The sequence below is a fragment of the Hypomesus transpacificus genome, chromosome 14 (assembly GCF_021917145.1).
Source record: "Hypomesus transpacificus isolate Combined female chromosome 14, fHypTra1, whole genome shotgun sequence".
Taxonomy (NCBI): Eukaryota; Metazoa; Chordata; class Actinopteri; order Osmeriformes; family Osmeridae; genus Hypomesus; species Hypomesus transpacificus.
Window position 1 is genome coordinate 16,905,375 of NC_061073.1, and position 20,000 is coordinate 16,925,374.

Below are 20,000 nucleotides of genomic sequence, written 5' to 3' on the forward strand. Positions count from 1 at the left end.
GCATTATTCATCCTGTATGAGTTAGACGGATAAAAAGATGTTCCAGGTGAGGGTGGCATGTGGCGCTTGTGTCTCCCTGTAAGTGTGTGTGTGTGTGTTTCTGGTGTGTGTGTGTGTGTTTGTCAGGTGTGTGTTCGTGTGTTTTTGTCAGGTGTTTGCTTATGTGGGCTTTACCTGACAGTGAAAGTGTGCATGTGTTTATATTGTGACATTGTGTGAGCCTGCGTACGCGACTGCTGATCCTGTCTTTTCTCCCGAGTTTTTATCCTCGGGGGCCTGTGTGTGTGTGTGTCTGGTGTGTGTGTGTGTCTGCTGTGTGTCTGGTGTGTGTGTGTGTCTGCTGTGTGTCTGGTGTGTGTGTGTCCCTAGCTCTGGGCTCTATTATTGTAACTGAGCAACATAGGAAATGAAAGGGGAGGTTTATAATGTGCATTTCATGTCCTCTCTGATGAATGTGTGTATCGGTGAGGTAATGAGCATGAGGTATGGTTGGTTAGTCAAATTATTCAACTTTATTAACCCAGGATGAAATTGGCTGTGCAGACCCAAACTGGTGCAACATGCAGGAGAATCCCGCTGGAGGGTGGAGGGGCTCGATAGTGATTATAGACCTAACACAGAAAGAGGATGGAATACATATATGTGCTTTAAGCCTCCCAGTTGAGTCAAAGAAAAACGGGGGACTGGGTTATTGTGTTTAGTCAAGTAGTTTATAGAGCTATCGACTTTACTGTCTGCGGATGACGGGGGGGGGGGGGGGAAGTTACATAGAGGGGAGTTTGACGACGGTGATGAAAGTGGCCCTTATATTCCAGTGGTTACAGAGTGTGTGTGGGGGGGGGGGGGGGGGGGGGCAGGGGGGGGGCAGGGGGGGGTTGTGCTTCAGTAGGGCCTGGATGCGCCCAGCTGCTTTGGGGTTGGCCTGACAGGGGAGTGGTGTAGTCACAGGGGAGGAGCCTGGCCATGGGGGGAGGGGCCTGCTCATGGGGGGGAGGGGCCTGCCCATGGGGGGAGGGGCCTGGCCATGGGGGGAGGGGCCTGGCCATGGGGGGAGGGGCCTGGCCATGGGGGGAGGGGCCTGCATGAAGGTCTTCAAGGGTTTAGCTAAACAGACACTGAATATATTTTGGATTTCTTTAAAAAAATGAAAGAAAAGTGGAGGGGGGCAGTGAGCCAGGTTTGTAATGATCTCATTACACTGAACCAATCCACCTGTGTACCGGGGGCTGGTGGGTAGATGGTGGGGGGGGTTGGGTGGGTAGATGGTGGGGGGGGTTGGGTGGGTAGATGGTGGGGTGGGCCGAGGACAAACAAAGCGTGAAATCACTAAATCACTCTCATTACTGGGCCTGTGAGGACGGCCTCTAATGTTCCGTGTCCAACATCCAGGGCCTCATAGAGACGTCTCTGTATGGAGTACAGTGAAATGCCGAGCAGGGGGAGAGAGCCTTCTCACAGGAGGCTTGACGATGTAGCCTCCTGTTTTGTTATATAATGTTACTAGTTTTATGTGATTTTTTTATTTGATTACTTTCTTTTAATCATTTAACAGTTTATTTACTTTTTCTCACTCTTTACTTCGTTTGCAGGTGCTTGTTAGAAAATCTAAAACACTTTCCTGCCTGCCTGCCTGACCCCCAGTGTACAGATATTACAGTTATATTAGTAACATTCTGTCAACCTGTCATGTCAAACTGCTCCCCCATGCAGCCCACCTCTCTAGGAGCAGTGTCAAGCGTGCCATGGTGCCATGGTGCCATGGTACCAGCAGTGTTAGGCCTGCCATGGTACCAGCAGTGTTAGGCCTGCCATGGTACCAGCAGTGTTAGGCCTGCCCTGGTACCAGCAGTGTTAGGCCTGCCATGGTACCAGCAGTGTTAGGCCTGCCATGGTACCAGCAGTGTTAGGCCTGCCATGGTACCAGCAGTGTTAGGCCTGCCCTGGTACCAGCAGGCAGGGCGAAAGGGCGGGGAGGTGTTGTACAGCAACACTGTTCTCGTTATTTCACAATTAATGTCAAGCCCTGGTTATTTGTCATCAGGAACACAGCTGAGGAGCTTCTGCTGGTGTTGCTGCCATATTCTCATTTGTTCTCCATTATGGAAACACTGGTGTCGATTAATTTCACTTTCATGCTTTGTACACACAACAAGCTTGTGAGCCACTGTTGTTTACAGAGCTGCAGAGTCCTTGTTCCATTTAGAAAGGAACCAAATAATCACTGTTCAAATGACAGGGTCCGCCCGGACTCACCACTGTTCACACAGAGAACCCCACATAAGCTCCACTTCATCACCATACCATGTCATTCAGATTAAGTGCTGTTGTGAAAATGAACACAGGAACAAGCACTTGCTGGAAATACAATTTGATTTGTATTCCTATTTGTACTTCATATATGGTTGGTAAGGAAATAATGCTAATATTGTTTTTATGACAGTTATAGAGACTATACCTGACTTAATGATGTTTCTTCTGAGAGAGAAGGTAGCTGTAGATCTCTCTCTTCACTCATTTAGTTTTTATTTGCCGTTTCCTCTCCCTGTGAGGGCAGCGATCCAGGGAATGGCTCTCTCCTTTACACCTAATAAGGTGTCATATCGTTTTATTCCACGCTTCGCTTGTCAGACGATAACTCCAATCCCTCTTCAATTGGAGTTTTAATAGATATTACTCTTTAACACTCTCCTCACAATTAGACTTCCTCGTTTTCCTCTTAATGAAAATCAGATTAAGACTTAATCTAATTAAAGCTGGTTTTAATCCATCTTTTGATACAGGGGCTCTACCGCTCTCTCTTCTTCTGCGCTCATGTCGTCTGTCTATCAATAATGTGTGTTTGTGTGTGTGTATATTAATTATGTATTCATGTTTGTGCTGTGAAATGTGAACGTAAAGAACAGGATCCGAGCAGAACTGCTCAGATGACAAAAGTGAATACAGGAAAGCAGGAAAAAATATGTTATTGGAAAAAGTTATTCTCTTAAATGAATTCAACCTACGGGTGGAAATGACCCATTTAGACTTGCAATTTGAAAATGAACTTGTATCTTTCAATGTCCTTATATCTGCAGTTATAGTCAGTGTTATCGTGACGATATAGATGGAGCTGTGTAGCGTAGGTCTGATAAACCCAGCCTATCAGACCAGCTCGTATGGGAGGAATGTCCTTATCAGGGCGCTCTTTGAAGTCTCCCAGTATCACAAAAAGGTTCTGTGCTGAACTGAAGTTTGTCAAATATTTAGTAGTACCAGTACTTTAACTTAGATAGTTAGATAGTTTTGTGTGCCAGACCCTGGTATCTGTGCTAGCCCTTACCCTGGTATCTGTGCTAGCCCTTACCCTGGTATCTGTGCTAGCCCTTACCCTGGAACCTGTGCTAGCCCTTACCCTGGAACCTGTGTTAGCCCTTACCCTGGTATCTGTGCTAGCCCTTACCCTGGTATCTGTGTTAGCCCTTACCCTGGAACCTGTGCTAGCCCTTACCCTGGTATCTGTGTTAGCCCTTACCCTGGTATCTGTGCTAGCCCTTACCCTGGTATCTGTGTTAGCCCTTACCCTGGTATCTGTGTTAGCCCTTACCCTGGTATCTGTGCTAGCCCTTACCCTGGAACCTGTGCTAGCCCTTACCCTGGAACCTGTGCTAGCCCTTACCCTGGTATCTGTGTTAGCCCTTACCCTGGTATCTGTGTTAGCCCTTACCCTGGTATCTGTGTTAGCCCTTACCCTGGTATCTGTGCTAGCCCTTACCCTGGTATCTGTGTTAGCCCTTACCCTGGTATCTGTGCTAGCCCTTACCCTGGTATCTGTGATAGCCCTTACCCTGGTATCTGTGTTAGCCCTTACCCTGGTATCTGTGCTAGCCCTTACCCTGGTATCTGTGTTAGCCCTTACCCTGGTATCTGTGTTAGCCCTTACCCTGGTATCTGTGATAGCCCTTACCCTGGTTCTAGCACTCTACCAGGACACACATCCTTTAATTAAATCAGTCAGTTTCATCACTGTAGTTGAAGAGTGATTAACTCTCTCCCCTAGAGCCTGTGGCTGGTTGGATGATATGACCGGTAGAGAGTGTAGATAACCCTGCCCCCAGGCCTGCTAATTATCCACCAAAAATAAGTCATCTTCAAATAATTATTTTCTCTCTTTTCATCTCCACTCTGTCTGTCTCTCTCTCTCTGTCTATTTACTGTATGTTTCCCTCCTCTTTCTTTCTATCTCTCTTCATCTCTCCCTCCCTTTCCCTCCATCCCGCAGGCTTTGAGACAGCAAGGTCCTTTGCCCTCCACGGGGCTCATGTGATCCTGGCCTGCAGGAACCTTCCCAGGGCCAGCAGGGCTGTGGGCCTCATCCAGGAGGAGTGGGTGAGTGGAGGGAGAGGGAGCGGGAAGAGAAGTCTGTCTGTGTGTGTATGGGGGGGGGGGGTGGGATAGGGAGAGGGGAGGAGATGGAGGAAGGGAGGAAGGGGGAAGGGAGAGAGGGAGGAAATGGAGAGGGCGTCTGATAATTACCTGAGATTACTGCTGTAATATCTGTGCGCCTGCAGATTTACGAGTGTGGGAAAATAAACAAGTGAAGTGTGTGTGCTGGAGCAGAGAGAATAAACCATTAGCACTGGCTTGATTACAGACAGCAGGAGTTGGAAGAGGAGGAGGAGAGAGAGCTGACAGAAGAGAGAGAGGGAGAGAGAGAGGGAGAGAGAGAGGGAGAGAGAGGGTTAGTGTGTGTAATTGAAACTATGACACACATATATATATATATATATATATATATATGTATATATATATATATATATATATATATATATATATATATATATATAAGTAAACAATTATACTCCTTTCATTTTCAATATATTCCCCAAAAAGTGAGAGCTGAGAAGCAGATTCCATATTCCACATGTATAGGAACCACAGGGCAATGGAGTCAACATATCAGAATGCATCTTTGGAGTCAAGTCTCTGGTCCTGTGAGCGGAGAGCAGGATTCATCTTCTAATTGGTGGATAGTCCGTACTCCTCCCCGCTCCCACATGGAGGTTGTTGAGATTCAAGGGGATATCTGGCCTCTGCTGGACTGGAGCTCTTCCTTTGCTCCCAGGTCAGAAACATAGCCAGCCAAGCTAGCCTGGCTAACCAGGCTAAGCCTCTTGAACACAAGGCTAACCTAGCTAACACAGCTCTAACCTGTCTGATGGCCTGTCTGTCTGTCTGCCTGTCTGCATGGTGTGTGTGTATTTGTGTGAGAAGCTGTGTGCTTCTGGGCCACAGAGACAATCGTCCATGGACAGTAAAGACAGGCTAAACTGCAGGTTAACAACCACAGTTATGTATGTGTGTGTGGAGTGTGTATGTATGTGTGTGGTGTGTTTATGTGAATGTGGTGTGTGTGTGTGTGTATGTGGGTTTTTCCTGATTGCCTCTAAAATTCTGCTTATCTTTGACTCCGACAGCCCTCTGAGGGCAGTAATGGCATCTCTTGAGATCCAGTCCTCTGATTGGTGGGATAGCCATCTTTCTCAGCTGCCCAGTAGAATACCACACACTTTGCTCCGATGTAGTAATATTCTCACCCCAAATATCCCCAACCCCTCATGTAGGAGAGGCTAACGAGCTGCTTTGTAAGGAGCTTGATTAGCAGATTGCTGTGTGTGCATGTGTGTGTGAGTGTTTGTGTGCGTATGTGAGTGTATGTCTGTGTGACTACGTGATGGTGCTCTGGAACCAATTAGGGTCAAGCTCGCTGTCCACTGAGGAGAACCTGTCTGCCATGTTAAACAGGAGCGTCAGCAGACAGACAGACAGACGGACATGCAGGTTGGCAGACGGACGGACAGACAGACAGATAGACTTGCAGGTTGGCAGATAGATGGACGGACAGACAGACAGACATGCAGGTTGGCAGATAGATAGACGGACGGACAGACAGATAGACTTGCAGGTTGGCAGATAGACGGACGGACGGACAGACAGACATGCAGGTTGGCAGATAGATAGACGGACGGACAGACAGATAGACTTGCAGGTTGGCAGACAGACATGCAGCTTGACAGACAGACAGGATAAGGGAACATTACAGGCTCAGTACTCCTGTCTATTTCAGGAGGGTGCTGGATGTTCAGCCGAGAGAGAGACAGGGAGAGGGGGAGGGGGAGGGGGAGGGGGAGAGGGAGGGGGAGGGGGAGGGGGAGAGGGAGAGGGAGAGGGAGAGGGAGAGGGAGAGGGGGAGGGGGAGGGGGAGGGCGAGGGAGAGAGGGGGAGGGGGAGGGGGAGGGGGGGGGGGGGGGGGAGCGGGAGCGGGAGCATATTTCCAGGAGGGTACAGTGCAGGTGCATGTACATTGTCTCTGGTGGCCTACAGAAATCTCTACCAGCAGCTCAAGTTGGAGAGAAGTTGGCTTCTTTTCTTCTGTGAGTCTGTGTTTGTGTTGCAGGCTTGTGTGTGTGTGCATGGGTCAGTCTGTGTGATTGTTGGTGTGTGTGGATGTGCATGCATGGGTCAGAACCCTGTGTGTGTGAGAGAGATAACCTCATGTGTCAGTCTGACAGCACTCCAGCCCTGCAGTCATCATGCCAAGCCACGCTCCCCCCTCTCACGCCAACAGGAAGTGACATGTCTGAAACGCTGACCTGGTCTGTTGCAGTCCCCCCCAGGGTCTGGAGATGCTGCTCTTTCTGTTCCACCAGACGACCACCTTAACTCTCTCTCTCCTTCTGCTCTTCTCATCCTCCCCCTGATTTTTTTACCCTCTTCACCTCCCTCCTCCCTCATCCCTCCTCCCCCCTCCCTTCTCCTCCTCCCTCATCCCTCCTCCCTCCCTCCTCCTCCCTCCTCCTCCTCCCTCATCCCTCCTCCCTCCCTCGTCCTCCCTCCTCCCTCCTCCTCCTCCTCCTCCCTCCTCCCTTCTCCCTCCCTCCTCCTCCCTCCTCCTCCTCCTCACTCTTGGTATCTTTGGACTTTGACTCCAACTCTCCAAATTCATTTTGACTCTGACTCTCCTGGTTCACTCTGTTATTGTGTGTGTGTTTGTTTGTTTAAAGCGGCACAGATTCATCAGTTTGCATTTATCATATTTAAAAAACTATTTATCAGAGTAACTGTACTCTCTCAGAATGACTTACCAATCTATGCATTACCATACACACACACTCACACACATACTTTGTGCACACAAATCTGCAATTCATTAGGGAGAATCTAGGCAGCAATAGATTAAAAACATTGTGTGTTTTTACACTTTCATAAATCAACCACAGGGTTGGGGGGCAATTCATCTACGTTTTTGGTGTCATGTGACTAACTTGTAACGGCGATTTGTTGATACACTTGTTTTTTATGATCTTAATTCTCTCCCTGTGCTGGTTATTGATGCCTGACCTGCAGATTAGACAAGCTCTTTTCAGAGAAGAATATTGATTACGATAAGCAGGCTGTATTTGTAGAGCAGAAGACCTGATCTTTCAGCAGTATCCATCACCTCATGTCAGACGTCCATTTGTCTGTCTGTCTGTCTGCATGCTAGTCTGTCTGTCTGTTTACCTGTCTGTCTGCCTGTCTGTTTACCTGTCTGTCTGCCTGTCTGTTTACCTGTCTGTTTACCTGTCTGCCTGTCTGTCTGCCTGTCTCTTTTCATGTCTGTTTACCTGTCTGTCTGCCTGTCTGTTTACCTGTCTGTCTGCCTTTCTGTCTGTTTACCTGTCCAGTGTTAAATTCGTCGACGAAAACTATGACGAAAAATGTTCGTTAACAACCTTTTTCCCATGACTAAAACGAGACTGACGTGACGAAAACGGATCTTTGAAAATAAAAACTATGACTAAATATATTATAACTTTCGTTAACGGGACGAGACGACACGAACATGTTGGTGGTTGACGAAGTCACAATACTTTTTTTTCCAAGAATTTTATATTTCGATAGATTCCTCCTCTCAATTTACTAAGCGCGTTCTCATCTCTACTGCTGTAAATGGCCGATTCTCGTCAAGTCTCTCGGCCAAGTTTCGCACGAGTTAGAGGCGTGTTCGGGCGAGTGTTATCAACCCATGCAATTGGCAAGATATGTCGTGCTGGTGCTGCTATAACGTACACAGGCAGCACGGCTAATTTAGGTTGTCATCTGAGGAGGCTACATGGTATTTGTGTGGAAACGTCTGCCTCCCCCTTGGATTCAGCTATGGCTACAGTCGGTGGCTAGCTCCACCGGTACCTCTAGCAAGAATAGGAATTCTATATTCTCCGAGAAACAAATCCCTGTTGTGTACGACAAAGTAAGACCAGAGATAGCTGAGTCATTGAGAAAAACCTTAAAGTAGGACATGAGTTCAATTTAGTGTGTGGTGTTAAATGAGTGTTTACAGCAACTTGTGTCTGCCAGTAGCCTAATATAGTTGACAATTTTTTACTTTCAGAGAACACATAGCCTACAACAGGAAAAAATAACTAGTTTAAGGCAAGGTCCAGGCCTGATGTTATGTCTTCAGAGACTTTGTTTAATATGTGAAGTAAAACTTTCACTTGTTAATTGATTATTTGCTGTATGACAGAGAAATACATCATTATGTAGGCTACCATATTAAATTGCATAGCATCATATTCTTTTGCATGGCATCTGATTGAATCACATCTTGTCAAATCGCACTGCATCGCAATAGGGGTGAATCGTATCGCATTAGTAGTTGCTTTTATGTATCTTTAATGTATCGGATCGTTGGCAGTGCATGGAGATGTGTCTTTCATCGTCCTCAGTGATGGAGATGCACATCTCTACTGAGAAGGGAAAAAAGGAGTCTAACATGGCTATTAAATGTGACTAAAACTAGACTAAAAATGTAATTAGTTTTCGTCGACTAAAACTAGACTAAAACTAAGAAGGATTAAAATGACTAAATGTGACTAAAACTAATAAGCATTTTCGTCTAAAGACTAAGACTAAGAAAATCAAAAATAGCTGCCAAAATTAACACTGTACCTGTCTGTCTGCCTGTCTGTTTATCTGTCTGTCTGCCTGTCTGTTTACCTGTCTGTCTGCCTGTCGGCTTGGCAGAGTTAAAGCCGTATTTCATTCAGGCTCATTTTCAGGGCAGAATGAGTGTTTTAGTGGAGTGGGAAAAGGCAGTATGATCTGTGATGTGTTGACCTCATGCTGCCCCTCTGCTCTGCAGACCACCTAGCTTCATCACATCTGTCATTATGACTTGCGCATGGATGTGTGTGGTTGTGTGTGTGTGCATTTGACTTTTAATACGGGACTCCAGAACTGGGTCCTGTAATCTTTTTGTACCAAATTTCCACAAGACAAGTTTGATTATCATCCTGGCATAGTATATCCCAGCACAGAGGGGAGGTCAGAGAGAGACAGAGAGAGAGAGAGTGGGAAGGAGGTGAAGGGAAGGGAGGGGGGGTGGAGGGAGGGAGGGAAGGAGGGGGGTGGAGGGAGGGAAGGAGGGAGGGAAGGAGGGGTTGGAGGGAGAGAAGGAGGGGTCGGAGGGGGTGGAGGGAGGGAAGGGAGGGGAGGGAGGGAGGGAGGGGGGGGGTGGAGGGAGGGAAGGAGGGAGAGAAGGAGGGGTCGGAGGGGGTGGAGGGAGGGAAGGAGGGGGTGGAGGGAGGGGAGGGGAGGGAGGGAGGGAGGGGGGAGGTCATCCATCACTGGTCCTGGCAGGCTGGGGGGGTCGGCTCAGGAAGACAGAACCACAGACTCCACCTCCCATAACCCCCGGCGTGTGACGCTGATGGATGAAGGCCATAAAGTTGCTGCTCTGACATGTGGAGAGCAACACACTGCACCCTGGGAACATATCAGGGCTAGGGTTAGTGTCAACGAGGCCTAGGAGAGAAGGAGGAAGGAGGAGGGTTAGGGTTACTGTCAACAAGGCCTAGGAGAGAAGGAGGAAGGGTTAGGGTTAGGGTTACTGTCAACAAGGACTAGGAGAGAAGGAGGAAGGGTTAGGGTTAGGGTTACTGTCAACAAGGCCTAGGAGAGAAGGAGGAAGGGTTAGGGTTAGGGTTACTGTCAACAAGGACTAGGAGAGAAGGAGGAAGGGTTAGGGTTAGGGTTACTGTCAACGAGGCCTAGGAGAGAAGGAGGAAGGGTTAGGGTTAGGGTTACTGTCAACGAGGCCTAGGAGAGAAGGAGGAAGGGTTAGGGTTAGGGTTACTGTCAACAAGGACTAGGAGAGAAGGAGGAAGGGTTAGGGTTAGTGTCAACGAGGACTAGGAAAGAAGGAGGAAGGGTTAGGGTTACTGTCAACAAGGACTAGGAGAGAAGGAGGAAGGGTTAGGGTTAGGGTTACTGTCAACAAGGACTAGGAGAGAAGGAGGAAGGGTTAGGGTTAGGGTTACTGTCAACAAGGACTAGGAGAGAAGGAGGAAGGGTTAGGGTTAGTGTCAACGAGGCCTAGGAGAGAAGGAGGAAGGAGGGAGGGAGGCCTGGCTAATGGGGGCTAAGGAATATGATCACACATCACAGTAATGTTTCTGTTAGTGCTGTCAAACGATTAAAATATGTAATCGCGATTAATCGCATTAATGTCATAGGTAACTCACGATTAATCGTAATTAATCGCACATTTTTATCTATTCTAAATGTCCCTTGATTTATTTTTGTCCAATTATTTTTTCAAATTTTAATGCTCTTATCAACATGGAGAAGTGGATCAGATTGCTTGGTGCAAATATTTTTTTTAGGGGGGGGGCGGAGAATTCACATCAGCTGTGGTTCACAACGACAAAACACACAGATCACTTTGATCTTGTCAATGGAACCATTTGGCAACTTTTTAATAGTAACATTTCCATTCAGAATTGTATTGGCATCCATTTTGGCGTCTCGCGCCTGCCATCCACTCAAAACGTAACGTTAGCCCTGCCCTCCTCTCTCCCTGCCCTCCTCTCTCTCCCTGCCCTCCTCTCTCTCCCTGCCCTCCTCTCTCTCCTGCCCTCCTCTCTCCCTGCCCTCCTCTCTCTCCCTGCCCTCCTCTCTCTCCCTGCCCTCCTCTCTCTCCCTGCCCTCCTCTCTCCCTGCCCTCCTCTCTCCCTGCCCTCCTCTCTCCCCTGCCCTCCTCTCTCCCCTGCCCTCCTCTCTCTCCCTGCCCTCCTCTCTCCCTGCCCTCCTCTCTCCCTGCCCTCCTTTCTCCCCTGCCCTCCTCTCTCTCCCTGCCCTCCTCTCTCTCCCTGCCCTCCTCTCTCCCTGCCCTCCTCTCTCCCCTGCCCTCCTCTCTCTCCCTGCCCTCCTCTCTCCCTGCCCTCCTCTCTCTCCCTGCCCTCCTCTCTCCCTGCCCTCCTCTCTCTCCCGGCCCTCCTCTCTCTCCCTGCCCTCTCTCTCTCCCTGCCCTCCTCTCTCTCCCTGCCCTCCTCTCTCTCCCTGCCCTCCTCTCTCTCCCTGCCCTCCTCTCTCTCCCTGCCCTCCTCTCTCTCCCTGCCCTCCTCTCTCTCTCCCTGCCCTCCTCTCTCTCCCTGCCCTCCTCTCTCTCCCTGCCCTCCTCTCTCCCTGCCCTCCTCTCTCTCCCTGCCCTCCTCTCTCTCCCTGCCCTCCTCTCTCTCCCTGCCCTCCTCTCTCTCCCCTGCCCTCCTCTCTCTCATGTCTCCAGACTTTGAGAGGCTTTGTCCTCTTCTCCACTCCTCCCCCACTCCTCCTCCACTCCCCTCCCACTCCTCCTCCACTCCTCCCCCAGTCCTTCCCCACTCCTCTCCCACTCCTCTCCACCTCCTCCCCCACTCCTCCTCCACTCCTCCTCCCTTCTCCAGTGCAAGAGAGAGATAGATGCAGCCAGAAGAATTAATTGCTCGGCGTAACTGAAGATCAGCAGGTTTGCTCTGTTGGAGGGCTGCACAGCCATATGGCTGCCCACTAGGTGAACACTGTGATTAATGTCTCACACAGGACAGTTTTTTTTCCTAACATTTGATTCTGATAACAGAGTTGTTGCCTCTCCTTTTTCCCTCCATTCTGTAGTTGAAACCTCCCCTGAGCATGTAAAGCTGGGCTGACTGCTGATACACAGACAGGGTAGTGATGGAGGGAGAGAGATTAAGAGAGCTGGAGAGGAGGCTGTGCACAGTACGGATGATGAGGCCCCAGGTGATGAGGCCCCAGGTGATGAGGCCCCTGGTGATGAGGCTCCGGGTGATGAGGCCCCAGGTGATGAGGCCCCTGGTGATGAGGCTCCGGGTGATGAGGCCCCAGGTGATGAGGCCCCAGGTGATGAGGCCCCGGGTGATGAGGCCCCGGGTGATGAGGCCCCGGGTGATGAGGCCCCAGGTGATGAGGCCCCAGGTGATGAGGCCCCTGGTGATGAGGCCCCGGGTGATGAGGCCCCGGGTGATGAGGCCCCTGGTGATGAGGAGGCCCCAGTTGATGAGGCCCCAGGTGATGAGGCCCCAGGTGATGAGGCCCCTGGTGATGAGGCCCCAGGTGATGAGGCCCCAGGTGATGAGGCCCCAGGTGATGAGGCCCCTGGTGTGTCTGCTGGATCACAGTCTCCTGCCTTCTCATGTGCTGTGACTGGTGTGTGCCCCAGTGCTCCTCCTTTGTCATGCACACACACACACACACACACACACACCAGTGGCGGCTGCTGGTCTTTCAAAGAGGGGAAGCTCATTTTTGGCCTACATCCTAAACACGTTCCATTTATTTGGCTAGTTCACTGGCTAGTCCACCCCTACGACACTAGCCTAACCTACTGAATGAATTAATGAATGAACGAACAATCTAACAAAACAATATTAATCTCGAAGGAGGAAATGTGGAAATTAGGTTAAACTGAAACAAGGAACGTGGTGTATAGCCTACAGTAATTGTATGAAATGTATGATGAAAATTGGTTAGCAATTTCGCCAAGCAAATACCAAGAAATAGGTTGCTGCAGTTTGTCTTTCAACTATAGTTGCAAAATTCTTGATGGGACTGAGCTTGAATAGCTTCGATGACTTTTTATAGTACTAAATCGCTGTCAATCAAAAGGAGATGCAGTCTTTCGACAGACCATCCATATATGTAGCTGATTCTGAACAAACTCGTCTTCGATATGAACGTGTTCTAACGCATTTAAAATGTTAACACAATAGTAAATATTTGACCATGAATTTTTTGAAATGTTAGGGGAAGCTGAGCTTCCCTTGCAGTCTTAAAGAATTCACCACTGACACACACACAAACACACACATGCAGTGATGTGCTGCAGTTTAAGCAGTAACAAGATAAACAGCTGCTTGAGCTGCAACTGTACATGGAGTGTGATGTAATCCAGCAGGCCTCAGTCAGGAAACCAACTCTCCAGTGGAGCATTTACTGTCTGCAGATCACTCCATAATGTGTGTGTGTGTGTGTGTGTGTGGGGGGGGGGGGGGGGTACGCAGCTGTAAGATAAAGCTGACTCCACTAGGGTCAGGAGTTCATCTGTGTCGTCTCGTCTCTTTGTCTCAGTATAATGAGCTCTTTGACTGTCTGCTCCTTCATTACAGCAGGCTGCTCACTGTCTGGTCCTCACAGCTCCCCGCTCTGCTCTGCGTCTACCTGCTTAATGCTACCATTCAGCTGCTGCTCCATGGGGCCCAGAGGGCCTGTAGGGAGGCCGGGGGCTGGGGACCGCTGCTCTGCCCAAACCAGGGGAGCTGGAGGTGGGCCTCTGAGCCCGGTAAATCTCCCTGATTGCTCCATGTTCTGGAGGTGTGCCCGGGTGGCCAGCTCTGCAAAGTGGCTGCTGGAGATGCTAATTGAGGTCATAACTCAGACAGGATGGAGCTCCTACTGTACCAGCTCTCCCTCTGTCCAACTCTCTCTCTCCTCCCCCATCCTCTCTCTCTCTCCTCCCCCCATCCTCTCTCTCTTTCCTCCCCCCCATCCTCTCTCTCTCTTCTCCTCCCATCCTCTCTCTCTCTCCTCGCCCCATCCTCTCTCTCTCTTCTCCCCCCATCCTCTCTCTCTCTTCTCCACCCATCCTCTCTCTCTCTCCTCCCCCCCATCCTCTCTCTTTTCCCCCATCTTCTCTGTCTCTCCTCCCTCTTCCGTGCCTCTACATTTTTTGCAGCATCAGAGTTAGTTGTTACTGTTATGTGAAGCTAGGACTGTTATGTTATCAGAAAAGAGTTGAAAAAGAGACAGAGTAAGCGAGGCTCAGCTCTCTAATTATAAAAAAGACTTGTGTCATGATTTTACAGCCAGTTCCTTCCTCAAATTCCTCTGCTCCAAAGAACAGATGGACACAGTGACAGGAAAGGATGACGGCGGAGAGGTAGAATGAACAGGGAAGGAGGGAGAGGAGGAGGGAGGGGAGGAGGGAGTAATTGTGCGGCCCTTGTGCTGAATTGTTCTGTGGATGTAAATTTAAATTCTTCCTATTATTTTAATAATCTGCGTTTTACTGCTTCTGATCGGATCATTTGTTTGCAAACCAGGTTATTTGGAAAGGGAGGCTCCTGGGTAATTTCATGCTTTGGGGCTTTTTCACCGACATCTTAATGAGGAAGACAATGTTGTTTCGTGCTAAAATACCTCTGAGATGTTCATAGAGAAGGAAGGATGGATATGTCGAATGAATAGAAGGAGGGATGGATAAAAAGAAAGGGGGTTCTCTATGGAGAATAGAGAGAAGACCAGGGGTGGAGATGTGAGGGGGCAGGAGGGCCAGGGGTGGAGATGTGAGGGAGCAGGAGGGCCAGGGGTGGAGATGTGAGGGGGCAGGAGGGCCATGGGGGAGATGTGAGGGGGTAGGAGGGCCAGAGGGGAGATGTGAGGGGGCAGGAGGGCCAGGGGGGAGATGTGAGGGGGCAGGAGGGCCAGGGGTGGAGATGTGAGGGGGCAGGAGGGCCAGGGGGGGAGATGTGAGGGGGCAGGAGGGCCATGGGGGAGATGTGAGGGGGTAGGAGGGCCAGGGGGGAGATGTGAGGGGGCAGGAGGGCCAGGGGGGAGATGTGACGGGGCAGGAGATTACTCTAGTTGTTACAACTCACGTTGTTTCTCTCTCTCCCTCTCCCTCTCTCTCCAACATGATTAACAGACCATCTGATTCAATTTAGTCTGGAGGAGGTGGTCAGTGGTGCAGACTGGAGCAGGCTCTCCTGGCCCCAGCCCCCCCTCCCCCCCCAGCCCCCCCCCCCCCCCCCCCCCTCAGCCCCCCCTCCCCCCCCAGACCCCTGCTAATGTGGTTACACGTCTACGGGGAAGCACACCGCTCAGCCCACCTCTCCACGTCCCTCTCTTCTCTTCACTTCATTACCTGGCGAAAGAAACCTTTCTGGAAATCAAATAAGGCTTCATGAATTAAAGCAGTAACACAATCTAACCCCTGAAATAAAACATTAAGAAGAATTTTGTTTATGAGGCGCCATCTATTCCAGTCAGGTGCTTCTCAGAAGCTGACCCTGAAGATGGAGAGACAGAGAGAGAGAGAGAGAGAGACAGAGAGAGACAGAGAAAGAAAGAGAGAGAAAGAGAGAGAGAGACAGAGAGAGAGAGACAGAGAGAGAGAGACAGAGAGAGAGAGACAGACAGAGACAGAGAGAGACAGAGAGAGACAGAGAGAGACAGAGAGACAGAACCCATGTTTTTTCCCTTTTCCAAGTTTAAACTAAGTTGTGACAGAGGAATACACAAAGCACTTCTAGATAACTCCCAAACAAAAAAGTGTTTAATCAAAGTACCTACAAGAGCTTGCAGTGACGAGCTATCTTCATAAAAACACCTATTCCATCCAGGCCCTGATCAAAGGCCTGTGTCTCTTAATGACTGCTTCCCTCTTCAGCTGGAAGATGTTTCTACAGAAGGCCCGTTCAGTAATGTGCCACTGTATGTGTCAATATATGCTTTAGCGTGTCTGAGCGGGTGACTTGCCCTCTAGCTTTGGAGATGGGGTTTGCCTACTCTGCAATATTTTCTTTGGAAGACGTGAAAATGAATACATCCTCGTAATTTAGGATAAAGCAATCAGGTTACAAGAGAATTTGATAGTAATGTTACATTTCACATCAGGGGAAGTTACTGTTCTTGCTGATGCTGACAAACAGGAAGTGCGTGTGTGAGAAGGAGCGTTGAGGTCCTACGGTGTCTTCAGACACAATCAAACTCTGTGTTTTCCTGAGCTCAGTCACCAAAGCCTCACGCAGAATTGCAAAATAAGCCAGGTGTAAATGTGTAATTGCCAGTGCTTATTCAGAGATGTAGAATATTAGGGAACAATATAGATGGCATTAACATGCTGGCTGTGAAAGGTGTGGGTTACGCTCAAGACATGATGCTTTATGTGCTGTGTCTGCAGGACTGGGAGGGAGGGAGGGAGGGACAGGGAGATGTGATGATAGAGAAGGGGGAGAGCGAGGGAGAGGGAGGGACAGGGAGATGTGATGATAGAGAAGGGGGAGAGGGAGGGAGGGGGTGGAGGGAGAGACACAGGGAGATGGGCGTCAGTCTGTGGATGTCTTTGTGACGTCATGGAAACATGATTTAAATCTCCATCACTTTTTGATGCTAATCTGGTATGCCTGTGTAGGGGGGAGAGGAGAGGAGAGAAAGGGGAGAGGGTTTACAGTGATGGTGAGAATGGAAGGGTGTGTGTATGTGTACGTACGTGTGTGTGTGTGCACGTGTGTGTGTGTGTGTGTGCACATGTGTGTGTGTGTGTGTGTGTGTGTGAGTAAAATCTGATCTCTGCCTCAAGCCCCATGGCTCTACTCTGTCTGCATCTGAAAAGCAAACTCTGCAATTATGATGACCTCCCTTTTCATCTCTTTACCTCGCTCTCCTTGGCCTCTCTCTAACTCTTTGTCTCTCTCTCTCTCTAACTTTGTCTCTTTCTAACTCTCTCTCTCTCTCTGACTCTATCTCTCTAACTCTCTCTGTCTCTCTCTCTGACTCTATCTCTCTATATTTCTCACTAATTGATCTTAATCTTTATTCCCCTACAGTAGATATTTCATTATTGACACTTTTTCCACATTCCTCTCTATCCTGTCTTACCTTCTCTCCTCCTGTCTCACTCAATCCCTCCTGTCTATTCTGTCTCACACTCCCCACCTAGACGCATGGACCATCCTGTGTGTGTGTGTATGTCACTGTGTGTGTGTGCATGTCACTGTGTGTGTGTGTGGTATCTGGAAGACGGCCTGTGTACGTCCTCTCTCTTGATTCCTAACTTGATTTGAGGAGGAGCTGGAGACGATGCTGCCACCCAGTCCGTGCGAAGGCCAACAAATCCATTTAATATACACTTAACTGGAGGAAATTGCATATTCTGCTTGTATGTGCTGATCTGGCACTTTCTTCACCTCGCAGGAGACCGGCCTCATTATTAATTGCTGTGTGTGTGTATATGTGTGTGTGTGGCCAACATATGCAAGTGTTTTTGGGTTGTATGCGTTTATGCACATGAGTTACGGAAGTGTTGCTCAGATATTTTGGCTGCACATTAACTTGTGTGGCCGCTGTTCTAGGACATGTTCATGTTCGAGGACATGTTCTAGGACATGTTCATGTTCGAATACATCCAACACAGAACAGAAGATAAGCTGGAGAGAGATGGTGGTGGGGGTAGCCTGATGAGGATGTGTGTCTGTCTGTGTAGGTGTGAAATGAGAGAAGAGGAGAGGGGAAGGACTATCTAAATAGTTACACATCCCAGTATGTGCATTGTCTATCACTAGCTTGCTCTGTTATGGTTCCGTTTGGTTGCTAACCCTAAGAGGCGAACCTCGACAGCTTGTTAAAGGAGCTGCTAGATGGATGGAACATTGCACTCCACCGTACTGCAACAGTCCTAACTCTAAGTAAATATACAAAATATACATGTACGTATTACAATAAGGACATAAGTAAACATAATCGTACAACCAAGTGTATTGACATATGTATATTGTCGCTCTGGATAAGAGCGTGTGCTAAATGACTAAATGTATATTGTAAGGTCCATTCCAAAACCTAGCCTGAATGTGTGTTTGTTCTTCACTTCAGCTCTGACTCTGTTCTTCACTTCAGCTCTGACTCTGTTCTTCACTTCAGCTCTGACTCTGTTCTTCACTTCAGCTCTGACTGTGTTCTTCACTTCAGCTCTGACTCTGTTCTTCACTTCAGCTCTGACTCTGTTCTTCACTTCAGCTCTGACTCTGTTCTTCACTTCAGCTCTGACTCTGTTCTTCACTTCAGCTCTGACTCTGTTCTTCACTTCAGCTCTGACTCTGTTCTTCACTTCAGCTCTGACTCTGTTCTTCACTTCAGCTCTGACTCTGTTCTTCACTTCAGCTCTGACTCTGTTCTTCACTGCATGATCAAATACATTCTTAGAGGCTGCTGAGCATTTTAGTGGAGCCTGGTCAGACAAGGTCATGACGGTTTCTGCTCTCGTGTGTCTGTGTCTGTGTGTGTGTGTCTGTGTCTGTGTGTGTGTGTGTGTGTCTGTGTGTGTGTCTGTGTGTGTGTGTGTGTCTGTGTGTGTGTGTGTGTCTGTGTCTGTGTCTGTGTGTATGTGAGAGAAAGAGAATGTATGATGGTGTGACATTACATGTGTGTCTGTGAGATTGTGTGAGAGAGTGTGTGTGGGGGGTGTTAAAGTCATTTCTCTAATTGCTTTTATAAGGTGCCCTTTTCAGCTCATGACTTTCCATGCACATTCACTTTCACAGGCGATTCACTGTGCTGCTCCACCTTCACTCACTGCACCTTCACACACTGCACCTTCACTCACTGCACCTTCACTCACTCCACCTCCACGCTCCACCTCCACACTCCACCTCCACACCCCACCATCACACCCCATTAGACTTGGGAGAGGAGTTATACAGGGGAGAAGACGGGGGTGAGGGGTGGGGGAGGATTGCTAAACGAGGGGGGGGAGCATTAAGACTGTATTATCTGGTGGTTCTGCTCCTCTGCTTCCATTAGGGGTCAGGAGTCAGCTGTGTGTGTGTGTGTGTGTGTGGAAGGGGTCAGTGGAGTGGTCCACTGTCTTATTGAACTGGACGACTCTCACCTCCTCCAATAGCTCTTTCTTTGATATGATGGCCACTGGAATAATTGTATTACATCATCTCTCATCCTCTCTGACTTCCCCTGTAGAATCCCCCCTCTCTCTTCTTCGTTTTTGACCTAAAAGGGGGTTACAGAAACATTCAAAACATTTATACTTTAAAGAGATTGGGTTAGCTTTCAATGCTGTGCTTTGGGTCTGTAGACTGGAGGGGAGGTGACAGTGCAGTAGGTCTGTAGACTGGAGGGGAGGTGACAGTGCAGTAGGTCTGTAGACTGGAGGGGAGGTGACAGTGCAGTAGGTCTGTAGACTGGAGGGGAGGTGACAGTGCAGTAGGTCTGTAGACTGGAGGGGAGGGAAGGGGGAGTTCCACTGCTGTGTGCACTAACTGCACCGTCAGCATTCACCCACAGTTCAGAGACTCCGAGGGCTGTGCCTCCTCCTCGCCCTTGAAGACACCACGACTTGTCAGGCTCCTCGTAAAATTCCTGAACGATTGCGTCCTCCCTCTCCCGTTCTCGCTCTCCGCTTCTCTACTTACCAAACCCGGCCATCTGTCTAATTGTTCACCTCCATTGCTTTAATGCCTTTTACATGCTTTCCTCTCCTCTTTCCAGGCAATAAACTTTTTTTCTTCATGAGACTTCAATCTGAAGATAGACAGAAAGATGGACTGAGTGGCAGACAGACAGACAGACAGACAGACAGACAGACAGACAGGCAGACAGACAGGCAGACAGACAGGCAGGCAGGCAGGCAGGCAGACAGACAGGCAGACAGGCACGCACGCACGCACGCAGGCAGGTAGACAGACAGAACGGCAGGTAAGCAGGCAGGCAGGCAGGCAGGCAGGCAGACAGGCAGACAGACAGGCAGGCAGTTCTAAGACAGCATGTCAATACTGTGTCCCTATGTGTATGCGTTTGTGTGTGTTTCAGTGTGTTTATGTGTGCAGATCATGTAAAGCAGCTATAATATGTCTATAATTATGTATATGATAAGCACATAATCACCCTCTTTACAGCTGGTAATAGCTGCCATATAA

At 49.0% G+C, this 20,000-nt stretch overlaps 1 protein-coding gene across 1 annotated transcript in view; it reads left to right on the plus strand.

Annotated features, from left to right (window-relative positions):
- wwox (WW domain containing oxidoreductase) overlaps positions 1-20,000 on the plus strand; it is a 28,422-nt gene that overhangs the window by 7,179 nt on the left and 1,243 nt on the right. Inside the window, exon 5 of the mRNA XM_047034079.1 lies at positions 4,259-4,365. Coding sequence (XP_046890035.1) covers positions 4,259-4,365 — 107 coding nt within the window. The remainder of the gene's footprint in view (positions 1-4,258; positions 4,366-20,000) is intronic.